The sequence below is a fragment of the Artibeus jamaicensis genome, unplaced genomic scaffold (genome assembly GCF_021234435.1).
Source record: "Artibeus jamaicensis isolate MK-2021 breed Jamaican fruit bat unplaced genomic scaffold, CSHL_Jam_final contig_484, whole genome shotgun sequence".
NCBI lineage: Eukaryota > Metazoa > Chordata > Mammalia > Chiroptera > Phyllostomidae > Artibeus > Artibeus jamaicensis.
Genome location: NW_026521859.1, coordinates 772,140 through 797,676, shown reverse-complemented (window position 1 = coordinate 797,676; position 25,537 = coordinate 772,140). Strand labels below are relative to the sequence as shown.

The 25,537-nt window shown below is 36.1% G+C and overlaps 1 protein-coding gene across 1 annotated transcript in view; it reads right to left on the bottom strand.

The window, feature by feature from the left end:
* The window catches only part of HMGCLL1 (3-hydroxymethyl-3-methylglutaryl-CoA lyase like 1), a 191,271-nt gene that overhangs the window by 92,045 nt on the left and 73,689 nt on the right, over window positions 1-25,537 (bottom strand). Inside the window, exons 4-7 of the mRNA XM_037152085.2 lie at window positions 24,128-24,223; window positions 21,980-22,128; window positions 9,985-10,048; window positions 5,145-5,333 (exon numbers count right to left, since the gene is read on the bottom strand). Coding sequence (XP_037007980.1) covers window positions 5,145-5,333; window positions 9,985-10,048; window positions 21,980-22,128; window positions 24,128-24,223 — 498 coding nt within the window. The remainder of the gene's footprint in view (window positions 1-5,144; window positions 5,334-9,984; window positions 10,049-21,979; window positions 22,129-24,127; window positions 24,224-25,537) is intronic.

Here is a 25,537-nt window from a genome sequence, read left to right as displayed (position 1 = left end):
CAACACCAAAAAACAAATAATTTAATTAAAAATGGGCAAAGGACCTGAACAGACACCTCTTCAAAGAGGACATACAGACATAAGATTTTCAACCTCACTAATCATCAAAGAAATGTAAATTAAAATCACAATGAGTTATCACCTTATACCTGTCAGAATGGTTATCTTCAATAAATCAATAAACAACAAGTATAGATGAGGATGTGGAGAAAAAGGAACCCTCATATACTGTTAGTGGGAACGCACATTTGTACAGCCACTGTGGAAAGCAGTATGGAGTTCCCTCAAAAATTAAAAATGGAACTGCCTTATGACATCGTGATTCCACTTTTTGAAATTTATCTGAAGAAACCCAAAACACTAATTGGAAAGAATATATGCACTCCTATGTTCATTGTAACATCTTTTACAATAGTCAAGATTTGGAAGCAGTCCAAGTGTCCATCAATAGATGAGTTGATAAAAAAAAAAGCCATGGTACGTTTACACAATGAAATACTACTCAGGTGTAAAAAAAAAGAAGAAAATTTTACCCTTTGCCACAGATGGATGGATGTGGAGAGCATTATGCTAAGTGAAATAAGCCATTCAGAGAAAGACAAATGTCATATGATTTCACTCACATATGGAATCTAATGAACAAAATGAACTAAAAAGGAAAATAGAAACAGACTCCTAGAGAGCAGGCTGATAGCTGTTGGGTAGGGTCAGGGCTTGGGGGCTTGGGGCCTGAGTGGTCAGGGTGGAAGGTTTGAGCAAAAAGGAAAAAGAAGAAAAATAATTCACAGACATGGACAACAGTGTGGTGACTCACAGGAGGGGGTGGGGAGAGAGGTGGAGGAGAGTACAGGGGATTAATGGTGGTGGAGGGAGACTTGACTTGGGGTGATGAACACACACTACAGTATACAGATGATGTGTTGTGGAATTGTGCACCTGAAACCTGTATAATTTTGTTAACCAGTGTCAGCCCAAGAAATTCAATACAAAAAATAAAATAATAATAATAAAAATTTTAAAACGAGTGACCATAGGGCAAACAAGGTCAGCTAAGTATAACCCAGTTTAAACAATTGTTCAAATAAAAAATGTTATGATTGTTATTATTAGTAGTGTTAATTGTAATGACTGTAATAATAGTACTGACTAAATATACTGTCACCAAGACGGTTGTTCCAGAAAGTCTGCATCTCGTCTCCATTTCTCAATAGTATGCTTTCCACATATACAAAATGGAGAAACAGACTCATCCGGCTTGTGAGTAGAATTTTTAAAAATTATCCTCAAGAATGGCAAGAACAAATCACATGAAAAAATATGTACTGTTTGGTAGCATTTAAACATGTGTAGCAAAAGTTAATATAAAATGTTTTAATGCAAAAATTAGGTAAATAATTTTGCTTTTCTAAAAGAGAATAATAAGCATATGGAAAACATTATGAGGAAAGGCACATTAAGCTAAAAGTCTATTAAGTTTGAGAAAAAAAGGCACATAATACTTTTTCGGGAGAAAGTTAAATATTTCCTATTCTGCTTTGTCTCTGTTCTACCTATTAATGTGGTATTATTATTGGTGGTATTGGATCTTATTTGTTTTACTCTGTTTCTATCCAATTAGGAAGACTCAAATCATCTGAATGGAGAAAAATCACAACTGTGCAATTTTTGCTACTAAATTGATTAAACGGTTTGCTCACTGGCATTTCACTTAGGTACTTGGGAACATATAAGGGGTAAAGCTTAATTTTTACATAAAAGACAAATACACTGGGCCTTATATGTTTCTTCTATTACTAAAATGTTGTACATTTTCCCACCCCATTTTCTTGTTCTTTTGGTTTTGAGTGGTTATAAATATCCCACACTTAAATCTGTAGTCTCAACATTAGTTCTCTATATTAAGTACCTCTGATAATTATGAATTCTTGACTTCCATGTAACCATCTAGATACATCCCTATGTCATATGCATATATCATTAAAAATACAATAACTTGGAAACCCAAGAAAAAGTTCTCCACGACCCTCTACTACACAATTAGTATGTGCTTTCCAGACGGAGGGGATGTTCTATTTATAACTCTTTTTTGTTTCCTACCATGTAGCCAAGTTTCCACTTATTACATGTCTGCTTGCCTTAATATTAACATCCAGTATGGAGCACTGTAAACTGCTTCTCAACCCCTAAATTAAAGCAAATGATATCTACTCCAAATCTTACACCAGTTTTACTAGAAGCCACTTCAAAGATTCCATTAAAAAAAATGAAGTACGGCCACTGCTTCCTGAAGCCAAGGTTAGCCCTGTTCATAATGAAGTAAAACTTTCTCTGATTTCTTTTCTACTTACACACTGACAGTTTTTTCTAAGAGATTCTTTCCTCCTCCACTAAAAGTAAGCCAGGCTATTTTGCTGTTGCTGTTGCTGTTTATGGGAGGGGTGGGAGGTGAGAAAAGTACTGTGCTGTACTTGGTGTGGCCTGGGACCAGCACAGGTGTGTGCGCAGTGATGTCCGAGGAGCACATGTGGCTATCTTTGTCAGCATAAAGATTGTTTTAGCTATACACAGTTTCAAAGAGACCAGCAGATGTATATTTCTTTCTTGTGTTGTCACTGGTTTATCAAACTATGTGAAAGTGGATGGCAGAAAGGCAAAAAAAAAAAAAATCCTCTACAACTCTTAAGTTTTAGCCTCCTGAACAGATCTCTACATTTTGACTGTTTCCTCGATCGTTCAGTTCACTCATACTGGGCTCTCCAGCCTAATGTCATGTTGCTTATTACACAAGGCACTGTCACCCACTTCACTATTGTTGCTGTGAGCCTAACCTAAGCTCTGGGGCAATGTCACAGCACACTGGCCTCCCGCTTATCCTCCATGTATTCAGAGAGCTAAGACACACACCAAAGGAGCAGAAAATAGTTACAGATGCCTACAATCACACTTCCTACGAACTACCACAGGAGCGGCTGAGTAGAACACCCATGCCTACGCAGAGACACACAAACACACCACAGTCGGGCTTATACTGGAGAAGAGTTACGTCTGAGAAGGTTTTTCATACCTAAAGGTACTACTAACCCCCAGACTTTTCAAAGTAATTTATGTTCTTGTGTCTTTCAAATTCTCTAGGCAATGGGAATCTGAACCCTAAACCTACATGAGGGTAGACAAAAGGTTATGATGGACAAAGGGAGACTTTGTATTTCTCCTCCAACTCAGGGCCAGGCCATAAGAATGCATGTGCTTGCCTTCTCCCTTTGCATGATGCAATTATTGCTGGCCCGCCCTTGGACTGGGGGTATAGGCCTGCCTTGGGGGATCTCAGCATTACACTGGTTCTCACCCACGTTCCCATCTAGCTTGGGTCCCAGGTTGTTTTGTGCTCCCTTGTCTGGCCATTTCGAGATGGGCAAAGGCTCTAGGATTTCAGTTCATATCTCTCTATAAGTAAAGACTTTGCAATTCAACTAATTCAGCAAATGTTATTAAAGCTTAGTTTCTCCTGGGAATGTACTGGTCATCTTTTAGGTTCTAGGACAAGATCCTCCCCTCTCTCAAGGACTTTTGCCCAAATGGTGTTTCATCTGCTTGAAGTATTGTTTTCACAGACTGGTGCACATGTGTGCACACATGCATACACCCCTTACTGGGGTTAGTTCCTTCTCATTCTTTAGATCTCATTTCAAATGTTACCCTATCATATGGGCCTTCCGGAACTGTTAACATCACAATGTGGTTTCAGCAATACTTTGCACTTGGGCATTTTCAAGAGGCAGTGTGTCCAGAATCAGAAGTTCGGGTTCCCAAACTTTGCACTGTACACCTGTTCCCCAAAGAACTAAGCTATCATTTATTGTATAATAATACAGAAATAAAATAATTATTCAATGTATTGCCATATAGATGATAGATCCAAACAGAGAAGAGAGAGAAGGAGAGAGAACAGAGAGAGACGAGGAGATACAGAAAGATGGGAGCAGAGAACAGAGAGAGGGGGAGAGACGGGGAGAGCCAGGCAGCACTAAGACACACCTCTTCAGGAACTTAGCAACTTGCTGGTTAGGAATACTTAATAAGTTACAGTTGCATCTGAACACAGAATTCTGAAGTGATGCCTGGTTCTCTATTGTTTTAGAAACTGAAATACCTAGGGAAGGAAAAATCGTAAAAATTCCCATGTCCAAAAGTCCATGGGATATGATTTTCTGTTCTAATTTAATACAATGTCCCTTGCCCACTTCCAGATGATAAATAAGGATTTGTGCACATATGTTACAAAGCCAAAATAAGCCCTTATGGGGCTTGATCTTCACATTGTTTTTAACTCCTGCCAAGCAACTGTACACTTCAGAACTGTGACATGAAGCTTTACATACTAACTTTCGGCTTCGACAAAATACTTTCATAGAGTCTTATCTTTAGTCATCAAAATCTTCTGTCCTAAGAACAGCAAATGAATGTATTTTAGCTGATTTTAAGAGACTAATTTTCAAACGATAACCTTAAAATGCTATTTATATCTATTTGTTTACATATATTCAAAATAACTGAGTTATCATTAGAATTGATAAACACTTTTTAATCCTCCAACTTTCTAGATCTCTTCATTTTGCCCATCTTAGAGAATACACTTGATTAAAACCAGGGGTTCTTTCTAAAGTATGCTCAACACATCAGAAAACCATCTTAAACAAAACATCCTGCATTTCAGCACCACAGCGCCTCATCACAGAGCACCAAATTATCCACAAGAACACCCCTGACATGATAGCAACAGTGCATTCTACTATCTTTGCGCTTTGCACTCCTCAAAATGCTATCATATTTCAACCTATGATATTTTATGGCCGAAAGCACATGGGAGCTGAAAAGAGGATTTTTTTCAGCTTTAAGAGGATTAATATCTGAAGGAGAACAAATTCGGGAATTTTATCAAACAAATGAGCAGTAATAAGAGACATCATTAGCCTCAAAAAACATGTGCAGTTGGCAAATACCTCCTGAGTGCCTGCCAGGTAGCAGTCACTATTCAAACATGACATCCACAGAAATTTTAAAATGCTATTTCACTGCAGCTCTTAACACATTTATATTGTAAATAAATATACACACCTTGTGTACATACAAACAACACAAAGTACCTGAAGGGCCGTGAGGATATTGGCTAAGGCTTGTCCGTATGTGTCATGACAGTGAACGGCAAGAGCACTGGGCGGGATTTCCTTCATGACACTTTCCAGCATTCTCTTCATGCTTCCTGGAGTTCCCACTCCAATTGTGTCTCCCAGGGAGATCTCATAACAGCCCATGCTGTACAATCTCTTTGATACCTGTGGGACAGGCAAAGAGCTTATAAAACAATGGGAATGAACAGAGTCACACCCTGCTGTCCCTCAGCAAACACCATCTACGGGTAAAAATCATAACTAAGATCAGGATACATCCATGGAAAACATTTTAATTTTCTGGCCCAGATACATGCTCATTAAATCTTGAGTATTATATAAAAAGCCCTGAATGACATTACTGTAAGTATCATTTCTTAATATTCAAGTTTGCTTTCTAATCATATCCATCTATTGATTTCCATGTTTAATTACAAATTATAAACTACAATTTTAACTATGGCAGACTTACTTTTCTTAACTCTTTCATCAAACAGAAGCATTTCAAATTTACTTTGGAAGTAACATTTCTCAAGATATTAGAGGTCAAAAATTATCAATACCAGCTTCAGTTCCGTCACTCAGTAGCTTTATAATTATTATAAATACTAGCTTTATAATACTTAATAGAGTAACTAAGGATTTCTGCCTTAATTTTTCTGGCTTATATATGGATGATCTTGCATGTTTTGAGTCAAGTACCAAGTAGTGATAGTACAAAGAGATATATTGCAAGGTCCCTTCAAGCTAAATAGCTGAGGCTACTTCAAAGAGCAATAAGATTTTGCATGAAAGCAGCAGGTATATTGACAAAGACACAGGTTCTGGAGTCTGACAGGCCTGGATTTAATCTCAGCCATCACCCATGTTAGTCTGAGCAGAAAAATGAAAGAAAATGAACCTCTTTAAACTTCTGTCCCTAATCTCTAGAAAACCAAAAACAAAATACCCTTATTTAGCATATTTTTAACTCTTATTTTTTTAAGAATTACAATAATAACAGTGATGTCAATAATGACATATTTGTCAATAAAAATGAGATTATGAATCACTTTGTACAAAATCTGACACAGGGTCACTCATTAATTCATTTATTATGAATTTCTTAAGTGCTGTTTCATGTCAGGCACTGTGTTAAGTGCTGGTATATGATGGACAGACAAGTATTGAGATGGTTCAGGCTGTTAGAGAGCCTAGAGTCAAATGAGGACAGACCTTAATCAGTTCCATTGGGGAATGTGTAATTACAGCTAAAATAAGAATTTTTAGACAAAGACAAAGAACCAGGATTTAAGAGCATATGGCAAAGGATATTGACCCAGACCTGTCAAGCAGCAAGGGCCCAAGTGACAACTTAAGATAAACTAAGCACTGACTTTTTGAAGAGGATAAGAAAAAAGTGTATGAGAAGAATATTCCAGGTAGAATATAAAATGTAGAGGTGAGTGTGTTCTAGGCAGCTGAAATAAAAAATGCAAAAAGCATTCCAAATAGGAAAAAAAACCCTCAAATGTAAAGGGTAGTGAGATGAAAAGCAAAAACCAAAGGGGAATAAAGCTACATGAGCCTGAGAGTTAGGCATGGGGAAGACCATACAGAGCCTTGCAAAAAGTTTAAAATTTTGGTCAAGGATTCTATTAGAAGAGTGATAGAAAGGCAGGACAGAATTTGGGGTAGTGGTGATAACACCAGATTTGTTTTTCAGAAAGGCAATATCAATAACAATTTTAAAAACAGAATGAAGGGTACTCAGAAGGTAGACCTAGTCTAGGTAGAAGACTCTTACTTAATGGAAACTTGGATTAAAAAATCATATAGCTCACCCTCTTTTACTGCTTGTTAAATGCTAGAATTTCTTACTGGCCAGAGAGAGAGAATGAGGCTTCAAAGGAAAATCATAAGTGTGATATTAAGAGAATACAAGAAATACAAAAGTGTTGCAAAAAGGACAGAATGATCAGTCACTAGTCGCAATTCTGCTGAGAAGTCAAGATGAGGACAAAATATAATCTTGCATTTCTTGGTGACAAGTGCAAAGCAGTGATCTTATAAATAGGGATTTCAAAGGAGTGGTGGTCTAGAAGTCAACTTGGGGTATGATGAAGAATTGGTGGCACATGAGGAAATGAATGCCACTACTATAGACAGTCCTTTGAAGAAGTTTAGATGTAGAAGGATGGAGATAGTCAATAATTAGATGAGGGTACTCAATTAAGAAAGTTTTCAATCCTGGCTGGTGTGGCTCAGCGGACTGAGTCCCAGCTTGTGAATGAAAAGATCACCAGTTTGATTCCTGGTCATGGCACATGCCTAGGTTGCTGGCCAGGTGCCCGGTTGTGGGTGTGAGAGGCAAGTGATCAATGCTTCTCTTCCTCTCTTTCTCCCTTCCTTCCCCTCTAAGAAATAAATAAAATCTTTTAAAAAAAGAAAGTTTTCAGATGAAAGAGGCTGAACATGTTCAACTGTCCACATAATGAGTCTAAGCAGTTGAATATACAGGGAATTAAGTAACGGGAAGGACAAGGGCCTTGAAAGACTAGAGAGTGAACACAACTTGCATTAGTCATTTCAGAAAGTAAGAGAGTGAGTTGGCTACAAATACATTAGAATAGCTCAGAAGGGCTGCTGGTGATGAATTCCTAATGCTTCTAATCTTCCTGTTACATAATTCTTTCCCGCAACTGCCCAGCATTGTGGTGCAGGAGTGGAGAGCCTGAGGGTACCTGTGGCCCACCCAGAGATGGCATGAGGCCCAGGCAGAAGAGCAAGGGGTGTGGTGTATCGGCCCAGTTGGATCCAGGTTTTGTGGAGTCCGAATTGAGACAATTATGGAAGTGTTCTTTAAGGAAAACATACATAGTTGTGAATACAAACTAGTAACAAGAGTCCTTGGAAGGAGCCCATGCAGCTGAAGGACTACAACATGTAAGCTTCATTATTTTATAGTATATCTTCCTCGGTGTTGCAAAGGCCTTGCTTAAATAATGGATCATGACCTGCCCCTCATTTACAAAATCTGTAGCAACTTTCAAAAGTTCAAATGAATGCACAAAAACAGTATTGGCTTTAGTCAAACCAGAAGTGTATTCAGCTTAAATTTCGATTTCTAACGATGCCATCTTCACTGCTTCAGTACCACATTGGTAATTTAGGAACATTAACACCCTAACAACAGGTGCACATTAATATACGTCCAAATGAGCTTATGAGATAGTTTAATATAATTTCAGAGAATGGGCATTTTGCATTCATTAGTATCAGTTAATAAACAGGAACAGTAAGTAAAAAATGAACTTCGATAATGGTCCTTAATGACTAATCTACTGCTGTAAACATGTTCAGTAATAGCAACTTATATCTCAGCAGTAAGAACTATAGAACCCCAAAGGAACAAAACACTGAAGCAGTGTATTTTCTCTGATATATGTGCCAAAAACACACAAGAGAAGAACAAAGGGCTGCTCCCTGAGCAAGCAAGGCAAAGGGAAAGAGACTGTGCACAAACTTCCAGGAATGATAAAAAGGTCACTCAGGTAAAAACAAAGCAGGTATTGTGATTCCCTTCAGCTTTGAGCACTCAAAAGATAAAACTCAAATGTTATTTAACTTTGAAGAAAATCAGGACTGAAGAAATAAACATTCAACCAGAATATAATGAAGACACAAGAGTTCAAAAAAATGAGGAGAGGCTTGGGAACCTCTGGGACAACTTTAAATCTTCCAACATCTGAATCATAGGGATGACAGAAGGAGAAGAGGAAAAGCAAGAAATTGAAAACTTATTTGAAAACATAGTGAAGGAAAACTTCCCTAATCTGGCAAAGGAACTAAACTTTCAAGAAGCCCAGGAAGCTCAGAGAGTCCCAAAGAAGTTGGACCCAAGGAAGCACACACCAAAGCACATCATAATTACATTACCCGAGGTGAAAGATAAGGAATGTTAAAAGCAGCAAGAGAAAAGGAGACAGTTACCTACAAAGGAGTTCCTATAAAACTGTTAGCTGATTTCTCAAAAGAAAGCTTACAGGCAAGAAGGGGCTGGAAAGAAGTATTCAAAGTCAGGAAAGGCAAGGACCTACATCCAAGATAACTCTATCCAGCAAAGCTATCATTTAGAATGGAAGAGCAGATAAAGTGCTTCCCAGGTAAGGTCAAGTTAAAAGGAGTTCATCATCACCAAGCCTTTATTATATGAAATGTTAAAGGGACTTATCTAAGAAAAAGAAGATGATCAATAATATGAACAGTAAAATGACAACCTCACAACTATCAATAGCCCAACCTAAAAAGCAAAAACAAAAACAAACTAAGCAAACAATAAGAACAGGAATAGAATCACAGAAATGGAGATCATATGGAGTGTTATCAGTGGGGAAGGGGAGGGAAGAATGGGGAAATGGTACAGGAAATAAGTAGCATAAATAGTAGGTAGAGAATAGAGGGAGGTTAAGAATAGTATAGGAAATGTAAAAGCCAAAAAACTTATATGTATGACCTATGGACATGAACTAAGGGTGGGGGATGCAAGTGGGAGGGGGTGTGCAGGATGGAGGGAATAAAGGAGACGATGGGACAACTGTAATAGCATAATAAATAAAATATTTTTTAAAGAAAAAAAAAATGTTATTTAACTTTGAGCAGCTCTAGGCAATAAATAGGTCTTTAGGGTTAAAGTGAAACTATTAGTTAAGCAATCCCAGGTCTCCCACTCCACAGTTTCCTTCGGTCTTTGATATGCAGATGCATTAAACTGTAAAGAAAACAGATCAATACTATCCATCATTTTAAGGGGAACCAGAAGGCATATCTTACTTACTTCAGTCACTTTTTGTGGTGTGATGCTTCCTTCATATGGACAGCCCAGGACACAAGACACATACCTACATTTAAAACACAGAACCATATAAATATAAATATGGTGGGTAAGTCACTTACTAATTTCCATTCTAGAAAAATAAGCAAACAGCCAAAAATGCATTAAAAATATTTTACACTATTCCTTTATTAGTATTTTATGTTCAGACCAAACAAAAACAATTTCTGAACATCTTCAATTTAATTCACATGGTTATGTTTTTAAACGTTACAATTTGATATGTGTCATTTGATGGCAGACAGAATAAGATAATAGGGGTTTATCTTGTGGGGTTGTTTATACCATAGCAACATGTGAACATCCAAAGCAGAAAATACCAGTGAAATAAATAGTTTGATTTAAATAAGTACATACATTAAACTATCCAGGTTTTTTAAACTGTAGAGTAAAGAGCATGTAGATGACTAACTGGATTTCTCTCTTCACTCCCATCTGGATGTCTTGGCCTCATTTAGATAGTCATTAATCACCCAAAAACTCCTAGAACTGGCCACAGCCTCAAAGTTCATCTTGTTTCTCTCTCATGGGTATACCTAAATCATCCCAAACAGAAGAGTGCCAAGTCTGCTTTTAAAAGGCTCCAAATAAAGATATTCTATAAGCTTCTTCAACAATTTAATATAAAAAGTCAAGTCTTTCTTGCAAGGACAATGATACATTTCCATCTTAAAGGATTAAGCTTTAGAAAAAGTCTGTTTTAGCTATTTTCAGCTCAACACCAATCCCGTTTTATTAAACTTTCCTCAGAGGCTTTACAACACTTGTATTAAAATAATGCATCATGCATCTGATTGTCAGGAATGAAGCAATACATATGAAGGAGAGAGGGACGGTGGGAAAAGAGGCTGGAGATCTGGTTCTTTGAGCCCAAATATGAAAGGCTTTAGATAGCAAGGCCCGTGAAGGCCATGCCAAGAAGCCGGAACATTGAGGTCACTTAAAATGACTGTGAGGCACTCGCAATCACTAGGTAAGGTACTAACAAGATCAGATTTGTTTTCCAGAAATGTAAGTTTTTGGCACCTCTGAAAGTGTTTGTCAGAGGAAAGGTGGAGGCAAGAAGGAGAGAAGATAATACCGTATTTCCTAGATTCTAAAAGGCTGTTGAATTTCACAGCAGGTTTTGTAGTAAGAAAATATAACATATATTAAATGATTCAATACATGCCCATTGATTCTAAAGATGTAACCTAATTTCAAAAGTATTAAAATATGAATAAAGTTTTATTTTGACATTAAATAAACACATCCCTAAGCCAGGCAAGCAGTTATGATGACAGGGAGAGGGAAAAAGGCAAATTCAAATAAAATTCAAAAGTGATGCTAGACAGGAAACCCATCTCTCTGCTTTTCCAATTACTATAAATATAAACCGAGTTTATTCTTTAAACAAGCTATACATTTAATCAAAATATGGGGAAAATGTTCTTGTGCCAACATAACATTGGAAAAGGTGGCTAAGGATGAAAAGGAGTAAATATCTTCAATTCAGATATAATGATTATAGATAATGTGTTTGGAAATATAAGTACATTGATTCTGAATCCAAAATATCTAGATGTAATTAAATAGAAAATCCAAGGCATCCATTTATATGCTGTTCCTTTAAATGTGAAAAACAAAAAATAACAAGTGCAAAATAATATGAAACAAACCTTTTCTGCATTTTTATTCCCTGGTCACAGCTACCACTTTACGCCATAATCCTAAATCTGTCTGATCATATTTTCTTTTTTTTTTTTGGTTACATTATTTTCATTGTTGACATTATTACAGATGTCCCCATTTTCTTTTCCTTGGTCCACCTCAACCCAGCCCCTGTCACCTCTTCCCTCTGGCCATCACCACACTCTTATCTGTGTCTGTGGGTTATGTATATATGTTCTTTGGCTAATCCCTTCACTTTCTTTCATTCAGTCCTTCCCACCCACCTCTCCTCTGACAGCTGTCAGTCTGTTCCTTGTTTCTGTGCCTCCGATTCTATTTTGCTTGTTAGTTTATTTTGTTCCTTAGATTCTAGTTGTAAGTGACATGATATGGTATTTGTCTTTCATTGCTTGGCTCATTTCACTTAGCATAATAGTCTCCAGTTCCACCCATGCTACTGCCAAAAGGTAAGAATCCCTTCTTTTTTACTACTGCATAGCATTCTATCATGTAAATGTACCACAGGGTTTTTTTTTATCCACTCTTCTACTGAGGAGTATTTGGGCTGTTTTTAGACCTTGGCTATTATAAATACTGCTATGAATACAGAGGTACATACGTTCTTTTGAATTGGTGTTTGAGGTTTCTTAGGCTATATTCTAGTAAGTGGAATCACTGGGTTAAAAGGTACTGCCACTTTCGATTTTTTGAGAAAACTCCATACTATTTTCCACAGGGGCAGTAACAGTCTGTATTCCCACCAACAGTGCCCTAGGGTTCCATTTTCTCTCATTCACTCGTTTTGCTGCTAGTCCTTTCCAGGATTGTAGTTTGCATGCTCTTCACATTCCATTGTATTTCATCTTATTATGTTCTCCATCCTTGTAGGTTCAGTAGTCACCAGTCACTTCTTTAACCTATTTACACATGAGGCTACTATCTCCAAAGTGAATATGATGGTTCTCAACTGTCTCATTACTGCACTTTAACACTCTGAAAACAGAGGTCAGCAAAGTAAGACACACAGACCAAATCCTTCTTATCGCTTTTTGGCAAATAAATTTTTATTGGAACAAAGCTATGCTCATCTGTTTAGCTATTATCAATGTCTACTTTTGTACTATAACAGCAGAGTTGAGTAGCTAAAAAAAGAGGCGATCCGAACCACAAAACCTAGGATACTGCTCTCTGGCCTTTACAGAAAAATCTGGCCAACGACTTGTAAAAAGTAAGGCATTTTCACGAGTCTGCAAAGACCTCCATCATGATGAAAATATGCTACCTCGCCTGCTTTGACTAGCGGCTAACATCATCAGCTCCTCAACTTCTGCTTTTCCCCGATAATCTAGTACAGCAGTTCTCAAACTCACCTGTGCAGAGTCACCTAGGGAGCTTCAGAAACAAAACGAAACCCTGATGGTCAGGATGTACTCCAAACTAGTTCAATCAGAAACTTAGAAAAAGGAATCTGACCATTAATATTTTTTAAAAAATTAAAGTTCCATTATTCTGTCAAATTGAAACCACCAGCAATGAGCAGTCCTCTGGAGTGCCCTACTGAGTCCCTTGCGTGGAGGGAGGGAGCGGCCAGGGAAAGGACTCATGGACAAGGGCGACAGTGTGGGGATTGCTGGCGGGAAGAGGTGGGAGGGGAGTAAGTGGTAATGGAAAAAAAATAAAATAAAAATTAAATTAAAAACAAACAAACAAAAGTAACATTAAATAGACTTGATAGTATCTAATCTCAGGAATCTCCTCACCACTAGGCCACAGCATTTTTATCAATCTTTGATCAACTGGACTGGTGGCTAAGTGTAGATTTTTTATTGTGAATGTGTTTTTATGGTGATTTTAGCTCCTACAGGAGTTCCACAAGTCTTGTATTATTCAAATGTCCCTATGAAGAAAACCTGACTTCCTTGCCCTTGTCCCTGAGGACTTTACCAGTCCCAGGACACACTTCTACCTTAATTTCTCAGTTGGGTTTCTATTCACATGTTATAAATCCACAATCTATAATTATACAAGGCATAGTTTCCAGTGACTGCACCAGCCAGCAGGTGTTTTCAGGCTCCAAGAACACTCAGTTACAAATTCATGTTTTAGCAGAGCATCTATCTTTTCCCATGTAGGCATTAAAATTCTATTGCAAGTCACTAGGGATAGATACCCTATGTGCTAGTGGCATCGACCTGCATGCTTATCATGTTTTCTTTGATAGAGTCTGGGGACTTTCTTTTCTGAGCTTGGCTATATGTTTTAAAAGTTGCTATATTTAGGTATTTCCAATAGGAATAGAAAAAGGAGTCACTGCATCAGCTCAGTCCGCCATAGTCTCTCTCTCTCACCACTATGCAAATAACTCCAGGAACACCACCAAATCTCCCTGGGAATAGTACACATTGGTTGCTCGACACAGTCAGACATCATATTAAGCTCAATATGTCCATAATGATTGTTTCCCCTGCATTTTCCATTAAAAAAAATGAGAGTCATTTCCCGAGTCTGTCCTGCCGAGTCACTTGATAGTCACCCTTTGAGAACATATCAGAAGGTTGGTTATTCTTCCCCCCCAACCTCTAAAGCCTGTGGTCTCTGCCGATGACAGGCCAAGTACACAGAATAGTCCCTGAGTACCCTCTGGGAGACAGCCACAGACACCTACCTGCTCTCCTTTCCTCTGGTCTCATGCCACTCATTTTTACTCCAATATCTATTGCCAAAATAATATTCCTAGGGTATTGATCTCATGACATAGTTTTCTTCTTTTCTAAATCCTCACATGAGGATATGTTTTGTTTTGATTTTTACAGAGAGGAAGGACAGCAAAACATCGATGTGAGAGAAACATTGACTGACTTCCTCCTGCACATGTCCTGACTGGGAATGGATCTCACAGCCCACATATGTGCCCCGACCTGAAATTGAACCCACAACTTTTTGGTGTATGGGATGGTGCTCCAACCAACTGAGCCACCCAGCCAGGGTGATATTTTTCCACTTTGAAAATTTTTTGACGGCTTGCCATTTTCTACCAAATAAACTTGGTATTCCAGTTCAGCAATTTGTGAAACCTCAATCTAACTTTCTACCTCTCTTCCATTATACAAGCCTCCAAAAGTCCTATCCCAGTAAAGGTGAATTTCTTCCTGTTACCCAAACGTTTTTTGAGATTTCTCTCCACTATGTCTTTGCCCTTTGTAGATTTTCTGCTGTGACTGAAAAGGCCATTATTTGAGTATGTTCCATATATTTTACCTAGCTTTAATTACTTTATTTTTATTAACTCCTCTATGAACTTTCTCCAAAAATTTAATGAAATATTATTTTAACTTTAATAAAAGACTTATCTGTATCTCCCTTAATGTATTTACTTGCTTTTTTTTTTGACAATACAATAATTATTACCAGTCTTCTGGTAACTCTTTGAAATGAGACTAATTTTTCATTGTCATATTCCACATGGTATCAAAAGACACTATATTATGTGAAACACTCAATAATTCTTGAGTAAATTAATACACCAATATGTTAGTTAAAATGTCTTTTCACCTTCTGAATAATTTTTCATAAAACTCCTCATCTATATGAAAATGTATAACTAAATCCAGGCTACTAATGTTCTCATTTTTGTAGCTAGAGATGAGAGCATATATTTGGAAGTTCAGACTTGGTTTAAAACATTGTTTAGGATAATAGAGTAATAAAGAAATCACCAATCATATTGAAGCTTATTGCATTAAAATTAACAAAAATCAGTGTTACAATCTCTGTGGATTAAAATGTGAGTTATTTCTGCTTGTTGAAGCCATTTATCAGTATGGAAAGTCCCTGAATTATAAGGTTTGAATTTAGGATGGTAAGAAAGCCATGTGCACTCAGTAGAAGCCATACTTCAAACGCGGAACTTTGACCTTTTCCCAGGTTAGTCACGTGTAGTGCAGTGTTCTCTCATGATGCTGGGCAGAGCCAGTGAGGTGCCTGGTGTGCTCCTAGTCAGCACTGTGAACATTAGAGTAAACAAGTGGTGCTCTATTCTGTATTCATTGTGTTAGAAGATTTTGCCAGATGGTAGACTAATGTAATTATTCTGAGCATGTTTAAGGTAGGCTAGGCTGTGATATTCAGTAGGTTAGATATATTCAGTGCATTTTCAACGTATGATATTTTCAACTTATGGTAAGTTTCTTGGGACAACCCTGTTCTAAGAGGGGCATCCATTTTGTGAAAGATCATGATAAATGGCAAAATGGAGGCATCCAAGTCTGTAACAACTTTACCTAGTAGAAATGAATCAATGAAAAAGCACCTACGCTTAGGCCTTACCCAAGCCTACTTTCCCACAGTTGCGTTCCTCCAATCAGCTTGGCAAAAGAAAGGGAAAGGATCAGTAAAATCCTTGAATAAATGCCACAAACACTTAAGAGTGAAGAGAGTCGACCATTGCTAGCCTCAGGAGAAAAAAAAAAAAAACAAGGCCCACAGTGATGAGATGGCACGTAATGTCTAAAGGTAATCAAGACATTTAAATACGTGAACTGCTCTGACACACCAGTGAAGGATGTGTCCACCTGTTCCATTAGCATTTCTTTTCTAATAAACCCACCAGAAATAATTTTTTGAGCAACTATTCTTATCACTGGGGATGATGTAAAAAATAAAGACTGCCCCTTGGTCTCAAGGAGTAATTCTGCTAAGATTCTCCTTTTGTTCTAAAATGCTAACTATGTGAAATGTCAAAACAGTCTTTCCTCAAAAGTTCTACACGATGGCTATTTAGGCCTGACTGCACAAACACAGCCTTATACTTATTAATGATGTCTGGGTATCTCTTCTATGGCATGCAGCAGCAATGGAATACTATCTAAGGCTATAAAAACTACCAATCCTCATACAGACCCCATGTATGAAAGAAAACAGCTTTAACAGATGTCTGATTTTTAGAGTTTTATGTGCCATATTTTGGCTTATGATTTGAATTACTCTTCTAGGCCAACACAAAGGTCTTAGTTTTAACAGCAGAAGCAGTAAAGGAACTTGATCAATAAGCTGTCCATTTATAAAAAAGATGGAGCCATATGGGCAAGTGAATTCCACTGGGGTAGATCATCCAGTGGAAGGTATTTGATGTATCGGTTGTGAGAAGCACAGCCTGTCAGTCACTGTGTATTTAAAAAACTGAGCCCTCAATAGGAGGCTCATTATCAGACTCAACAAGGCTGCTCTTACCTTCGGGGTCAGGATCAGAATCCAAAATGACATTTTGCCTTAGACAGGGAAGGACAGGAAATACAACACATACATCATGGCCTAAGTAGTGTGGCTAACAAACAAGTAGGTCACAAGATCTTGAATAAATGTGTTGAGTTATAAATTATCTCTCAAAGGAAAAACCAGTTAAAGGGATTAAAGGCTTACATGTAAGACCTAAAATCATAAATTATGTAAAAGAAAACATAGGCACTAAGCTCCTGGACTTTGGTCTTAGCAATGTCTTTGTGGATTTGACTCCAGCGGCAAGGGAAACATAAACGAAAATAAGCAAATGGGACCACATCAAACTAAAAAGCTTCTGCACAGCAAAGGAAACCACCAACAAAATAAAAAGGCAAGCAAGTGAATGCGAGAAGATATTTGAAATGATAGTTCTATTAAGAAGTTAATATCCAAAATACATTAAGAACTCATACAACTCAACAACAGCAGCTAAAAACAAACAAGCAGACAACCTGATTAAAATGTGGGCAGAGGACCTGAACAGACAGTTCTCCAAGGCAGGCAGGCAGTTGGCCAACAGGCACATAAAGAGTTGTTCAACCTTTCTAAGTATTAGGGTAACACAAATCAAAACCATAATGAAATATCACCTCACACTTTTTAGAATGGCTATTATAAAAGAATAATAATTGTTGGCAAGGATGTGAAGGAAAGGAAACCCTCATACACTGTTGGTGGGACTGTAAACTGGGGCAGACACTGTGGAAAACAGCGTGTAGGCGTCTCAAAAAATTAAAAATAGAACTACCATATGATCCAGCCATTCCACTTCCAAGTATTTATCTGAATAATCTGAAAACATTAACCTGAAAAGCTATATATACCCTATATTACTGTAGCACTATTTACAATAGCTAAGATATGCAAGCAACCAATGAATGTATAAAGATGTGGTACAAATACAGGGGTGGGCAAAAATAGGTTTATAGTTGGGTGTATGCAAAACACAAAGTTTATTCTTGTATTATTACTTATTAATTATTGTATTGTTTATTTGCATTACAACTGTAAATCTACTTTTACCCACCTCTGTGTGTGTGTATGCCACAGTACACACACACACACACACAATGAAATACTACTTGGCTATAAAGAAGATGAAACATTGCCATTTGCAACAACATGGGTGGACCTTAAGGGTTTTACATACTAAGTGAAATAAGTCGGAATTAAAAGAAGAAAAATAATATGACTTCACTCATGTGTGGAATTCATAAAAAAAAAGGAAAAGAAAGAAACCAATGAACTGAAGAAACACAACAAAACTCATAGATAGCAACAATGGATTGGTGGTTACCAGAAAGAAAGGGGGTTGGGGAAGAACAAAATGGATAAAGGAAGTCAAATGGATGAGGAATAATGTAAAGGAGACTTTTAGTGGTATGTTACAGTCTATACTGATATTGAATTACAGTGTTGTACACCTGAAACTTATATAATGTTAATAGACCAAAGTTACCTCATTTAAAAGGTTATAACTAAAGTAAAATATTATCGCATCCTACAATTTTGTTTGTTTTTCTGTATCTAAAAGTGTGATTGTCATTATTAGTTTAATTACTAATTTGTGTTTTATTCCCTGTTTTTATTATTTTGTACCTTTACTTTTTTCTGGAAATTTGAGATAAAAACTCTACAGTTAAAATTCACAAATATTTTTACATTTTTAAATTGTTTTAAAACAATGGGTGAATAATTTTGTTTGACTCCTAAAAATGTTTAAAATACAGTTTATTTGTGGGGTTTTTTTTTAAACCTTCAGTAAGCTCAGATTTTCAGGAGGTTAATCATGGGCCAAGTCATTCTAGGCTATTGTATAAGAGAGACCTAAGACATAATTTAAAATGTTTTGCTTTCATAAGCGCAGCTGCTACCTTTTGAATTTTAATATACATTTATATGTATTTTAAGGGCAACATTAATAAAGGCACCTCAGTGATAGTCTCCTTTTTAAATCAATATTCTGGTAAACAGTGGGGACATGTGATTCTTGTCACAAATACTTAGACTAGTGATTTTTAACTTTTTCATCTCATGGCACTCAAACTAACTGCTAACATTCTGCAGCATATCAAAAGTATATTTTGCCAATCTGCAAAAAATAGGTATAATTTTGATTCATTTGCACTGGACAGCTATTGTTTTGTTGGCTATTGTCATTTTCTCATTTGACGATCTAAGGGAAAAGGCATCAGTACCTCTGATTAAATGGTCAAGTCTTGCATGTTTAAAAATTTTTTGTGGCGTCCAGGTTGAAAATTGCTTCCTTTGATCACATGATTCTTTAAAGAGAAGTTTGTACTTACTTAACAAAAAGGAATAAAACCTGAATTTCTCATATGATACAATAGAGCACTGCTATTTTGATATTTTGAGACATTTCAATTTTTAAAGGATCACAAGCTAAGAGATGATTCTTTGATCAAATGCCATTGATACAAACAGAGCAAGTGATGACATTTATCGGATGCTGTTTTGTCTTTTTAACTTTAAAAAAATTAGACATATTGGAAAATAACCTAGATTTTTAAAAAATATCGTGTGAATTACACTTTAAAGACTGGAGTCCAAGATGTAAACATTCCATTGCTCGTTCACATGTAATGTACTTGCAGCAGCAGTTAGCTGACTCTGCATTTTATGTCAATGGTTTGGCATGGTACCTTTCCCTATGTGCCCAGATGTTATATAAAGTTCTGAGCATGTATTAAAAATGTGTATGCATTGATGTGTACGTGTGTGTTTCAGGAGGGAGGAAATCAAATATTGGCCTTCATGACTTTAATAAAAGCTGTTATTTTGACCAAATGAAAGTTTACTGTTTTAATAAAAATTTAAATGGTGAGCATTGTAAAATGTGTAATGCCTCATGGCCTTTAAACCTAACAGCTGATGACATAAATCTTCTGGATGATGATCAAGTCCATGTTGATGCAGCTGTTGCCATAGAAAGACTTACTGAAGCATCTACTTTGGTTTCAAGTAGTTGAGTATGGCTCTTTTCTCTAAATGAATACCAATGCCCTGTGATTTTTAATGATGGGTACTTAAAACCTGGATCACCAGTTAAAATAAAATCTAATTTAAACTCTTCAAAAGTTCAGTGGAGGAAGAAGATAACTGTCAACTGCACAAATAAATAGTGAACTTACATACTGAAAGGGATATTTCTAAAAGTAAACAGTGTTTCAGAAAACGTGTCCCAAAGAATCCAAATATGCACTGAGACATCCACACCTGTCTGCAGTACAGCTCTACACTCGTCTCCAATGTATTTGCACACTACTGTCATTTGACCGTGTATTACTTCTTTTCCATTTTGCACTTCTGTGCCCTTCCTGTCAAAGCCTGGAAGACTTTTTAAGTTGTAACATGTTTAGAAGTTTCTTTACTGAAGGGACAATATTATTGTCCAACCATCAGTATTAAAAAGGATTTTGGGTTTCTGTTAGTTTTACTTCACTGCCTACTCTGTTTTATAAGTGGGAAACTAAGATAATAAAATCTGATAGCATACAATTTATGTTTGCATCCATCTTTCAACATTAAAAAACTTCCTGTTTGACATATAAGCTGCACATGTACTTCACTTATTACATTTATGTGGTTTTTCAATTTTCCAATGAGAATTACTTTACTCTAAAAGCTACACTCCACCTTGAAATACACATGGAAACAGAATAGCTTCTTTATTTTTCCCATTCCTTTAAAGCAAAGAGATCAAATAACTCATAAATGTTTGAATTTAGAAATATATAGTACATCACTTCTTTTTTTATTGTGGCTTTAGAACTCTGCCTTAATAACAAGCATCCTTTGTATTCCTTCTATGGAAATACATTCTTATCTCATTTTTTATTCTGTGCTTCGCATGTTATGTATATACTTATTTACAAAAATAATTCTGTATCTTTGAAAAACTCATATTGGAAACAGTATACAGAGAGAAATATGTTAAACCAAAACAAGCAAATCAACATGATAGTTCACTATGGTGCAGCCTAATCCCACTTGCTCTTCCAATGACCTTGGTTGAATTCTAATCCTTTTCTAATATTGTCCCTCCAAATTGGATCCACTGGTCTTTTTTCTTACTTGCTAAATATTTCCGGCCCCTATGAACTTGGGTCACCTCATCCAAAGGAAGTACAATCTGCATCTAAATTCAATTCCAGAACTCAGACTTCTCCTACAAATGCTATGCATTTTAACTTATTAAGATGATGTGATTTGCTTATAATATCTCCATAAGAATAAACTCAATGAAAAATTAGCTAATGTCTTAGAAACAACTTCTTTCTTCAGTAACAAAGACCTTATCATGCATTTCACAGAACACAGGCCTGGGTACAGATCCTGTTTGTAATAGATGCTGCAACTACTGGTCCTGGACACACCCAAAAAACACAGCAGGCTTTCTCTCCCTTCTCCTTCCCTATTCACCTTTGCTTTGTGATCAGCCTGGGAAAGCAGGAAAGTTGGATGCTGAGGGGCAGGACGAATGGGTGAAATTCTGGGCCCAACTTCACAGTGCAGCTCAAAGGTTCAATTTAGTTTCACATAGGCTATTGAAGTTCTACATCAACTATTCTTTAAAAGAAAAAGTTGAGGTTCTTCAATTTTTTTTAAGTATTTGGAAACCACATTAAATGATTCCTTTCCAAGTGCTACTGTGAGTTTACATCAATTTATTAACACACTGGCCTGAAAACAAAAGATGGCTGCATTTGGGTAATTCAGTGTTAATAAGATGAGTAACAGTATCAGCTCTGCATGCTTGGTCCTCTGATCTCAGCTGCATTATACACTCCACAAACTAGATACACTCTAGAAATTATTAACTGATATTAATGAGATTTACCATTATATAGTGATGGCCCTGATCACATAAGGTACAAATAAGCTACCCTAGGTCTATCATTACAAATGGTAAAATAAGTTCTAGATAGATCATAAATGGTCTTTAATAATCAATGTTAACTAAATAAAATATGTGGGATTCTATAAGTACCCTCGTGCTGGAATATTCAAGTGCCTTGCAGACTTAACGACCTCTTCAAACTTCTCCATACTTTCTTCAATAGAACAGTTAATATTCTTCTTGCTAAATGACTCAGATGCAGCACCAAAAACTGATATCTCAGTGGCTCCCGCAGCAACCTGAAAAAATATAATTTAAAGGCAAAAGCTAGTCATTTTAAAAAATGTAAATAATAGCAGAAGAAACATTAACCACTCTATAAAGGCATGCTTGTATTCTTTAACATCTGCCTTAGAACTCAAAACTGCATTCCTTTCATATTGCCACATACGCTCTTTTGAAATGTAAAAATATTTTATAACTGAAAAATTTTACAAACTGCAACACTCATAAATATGTGGCACAGAAAACACAGTAATGATACTCCGGTAAAATATTGTCTTTTCTAAATTACGTTATCCTCAGAAATATTTAACCCTAATTATGGAAAATACTAGCACTCCAATTAAACCTCTTAATATCTACGGAAAACATTATTTTTAGACCAATTATGAAAATTGTAAACAGAAAAGCACAGTAAAACCTGTGGATTTCTTCTCTTTGTACACTCAAACCAGAAAAAAAAAAAAAACATTTTTCCAGTTTACCATTTAAGTGATGCCCCAGCTTTTCTTCCCTTCTCTCGTGTAACTTCCACTGGTTCGTGCTGTGACTGCTATAATAACCACACTGTGTGTCTAATGACTAATCCTCTTGCGAGTCTTTCAATCCAAACGGTTCACCTACTGCACTTTCCTTTTGCCTCTTTTGCCATCTCCACTCCTTTCCCTGGACTTCCCCAGTGATTTGTTTTCAAACATCAAGCCTCCTAGTTTCCAGCTGAAATTTAAGACTTCTTATAAAGGTATTTCTAGCATTGGGCCTAAATTTCCCTATCTTTTGACACCTAACAATATATTAAGAAAAAAAGATTCTGTCATCTTTCCAGTAAAATACATGTAAATAAAGGCTTTCACTCTTTCATCCAAATAAATTTTCAATGTCTAAAATTAAAATTCTATTTGTTGAACACCTCCTATGTGCCAGTATTGTTGTGAGGACATTGCATGCCTTGTTTGTAATCAAACAATCCTGTATACTAAGTATTATTATCACATTTTACAGATGAGAAAACTGGGGACAAAGACTAAATCAGTAGCACAAATTCGCAAAGCTAGTGTACATTCTGGAGTTGTGTTTTGTGAAAGGCGTGCCTGACTCCCAAGCCAAAATTTGTTTCACTCCATCACTTGCCTTTCTAAGCTATCGGGAAGGTGTCCTTTCAGTATCCTTTTAAGGTAGATACATCCCCGCCTTTCTTTAGGACTCAGTGACAGGAATATTTACAATTTCTTAAAATGCCTGTTTTTTCTTCACACTATGATAAACAATGATCAAATCAAACATAAGAAAAGTGTTTTTAATAAGATACACTAAGACTCACAACCTCAACTTCACGCACTACTGCCTAAGACACAAAAGTGAAAAGTATCCATTAATGACAGAAATGGCTGCTACAAAACTCTTATGATAAAGCCATGTAAGCTAACACCTTAAGCCTTTACTTAAAATTGTATTGATTCTTCTTGTATGCATATTTTTAAAATATTTTTGCGTATACATTCTAAGTCACAGAGGACTGGGAGAAATAAGCCAGAAGGGAAATAGGAAAAGGGGTTACAGGCATTTCCAAGAACAGAGATTAGCTTCACATAGAGAGGGAAAAACAGCAACAGAAAGCTGATTATTTTTTTGCCAATTAGCTGATTATTTTTGTGGCCAAGAAAATAACCATACATCACAACACTAACTATAATATTGTTTTGATAAATGGTTAGGTTATATTCTACAGTCCTTATTTAAGAGGAAAGAACAAAAACACTTTCAAAAAATTTAATCAAAAGGGTAATTGTATTTTTGTCTTTTGATTCTTAAATGGTTAAAGTGGAAGAAAAATTTATGTAGTGAATTTAATCCTTAACTATGCCATGAGGTTACTAATCTCCATGTACTCATGTGAATACATTAGCACAGACTCTATACAGGATAACAAGTGAGTTACATTGACACCATTTTAACTCTGTACAAAGTTTTTAAATAGCAGCATACTGATTTTAGAAAAATTAGTCGCATACTTACAGCACGGTGAAAACCCTGAAGATTAGGAGTAAGGACGGGATATCTAACTCCTGGGTATTGATGAATGCCTTTCATGACTTCAGTGTGATCAGCCATCTTAAATACATAACAGTTATACGTAAATATGTCACTTTGAATATTCTACCATGCATGCTTTTAGTTTTCCAGGAAGGTTATACTTACAATTAATTAACATATAAAATAATGTTTGAAATAACAAAACGATGCCAAAATAGCTTAAAATAAGTAGTTTTCGGTGCCATGATTATATAATACCGAGATCTGGGTTTAATTTACTCACATAAAGGATATGGTTAAATAAGTGATTACAAATAATCAGGAATTCTGAACTCCACATTTTTACTTGACTGATCTTTATTCTTTTCCTTTCATTTCTTGTACCAAGCATGAAACACCTGAGACTGGGGAGAGTTTGAAAAGCAGTGTGCTATGCATTTACCTGCTACACAAGAATTTTATATCCAAATAGTTTTCATTGTATGAAATTCTACAATGATTAGTAAAAAGAAAATTACACATCTCTGTTAGAGTTTAACAAGACTGAGACACTAGTACACTGCACAGACGTTTTGGTTAGTAGCAGTCAACTTGCTTTATGTGGTCAAGTTGCCATCACTGAATCACCATTTGTTTTCACAATGCAAACAAAAAATACAATGGAGTATACCGCAGGAAAATTTAACTCATCCTGCCAAGATATTACTTTTCTATATTTTCTACGAATCTATAAAAAATTGCACTGAATTAAAATATCAAATTGACTAGTTTGCCCCAAAGTCTAATTTAGCCTCCTATAGCAATAATTGATGGTCAAATCCCATAAACGTCACACAGAGAAATTACCATTGATGCAGCTATGAGCTTTGCACATTTAAGACTAATAAATTTTGGCATGAACAATAAATATGAGGAATAATATATAAACAATGAAAATTATACAAAATGAGCATGGATAAAGCTATGAAAACATACTCAAGCAAAAATTTATATCTATCTTCACTATATAAGAATTGATGAGGAAAGACTTGTGTTTTCTCTATACATCTTGGTTTATTATAATGAGCACATATTGTTTTTAATTTATAAGTGAAATAAATGTAAGTTAAAGTATAAAAGCTTTTCTTCATATAACTACACTTTTGAAAAATGTGAAATATTGTAATATGTACTTCTGCTGGTCAGTTACTCTTACTCTCAATTAAATGTCAGTAGAATTAAATATAATACTTTCAATGAATATAATTTCAATTAATTGTTAAATATATTTGAAATTTAAAATTAATTATTTAGAGGCAAAACGAGTACATCTCACTGACTACCATCATGTCTTATTGACATTTAAGCTTTCATGTTTCATTCTATCCATACACATTTATTTCTGTCTACAAT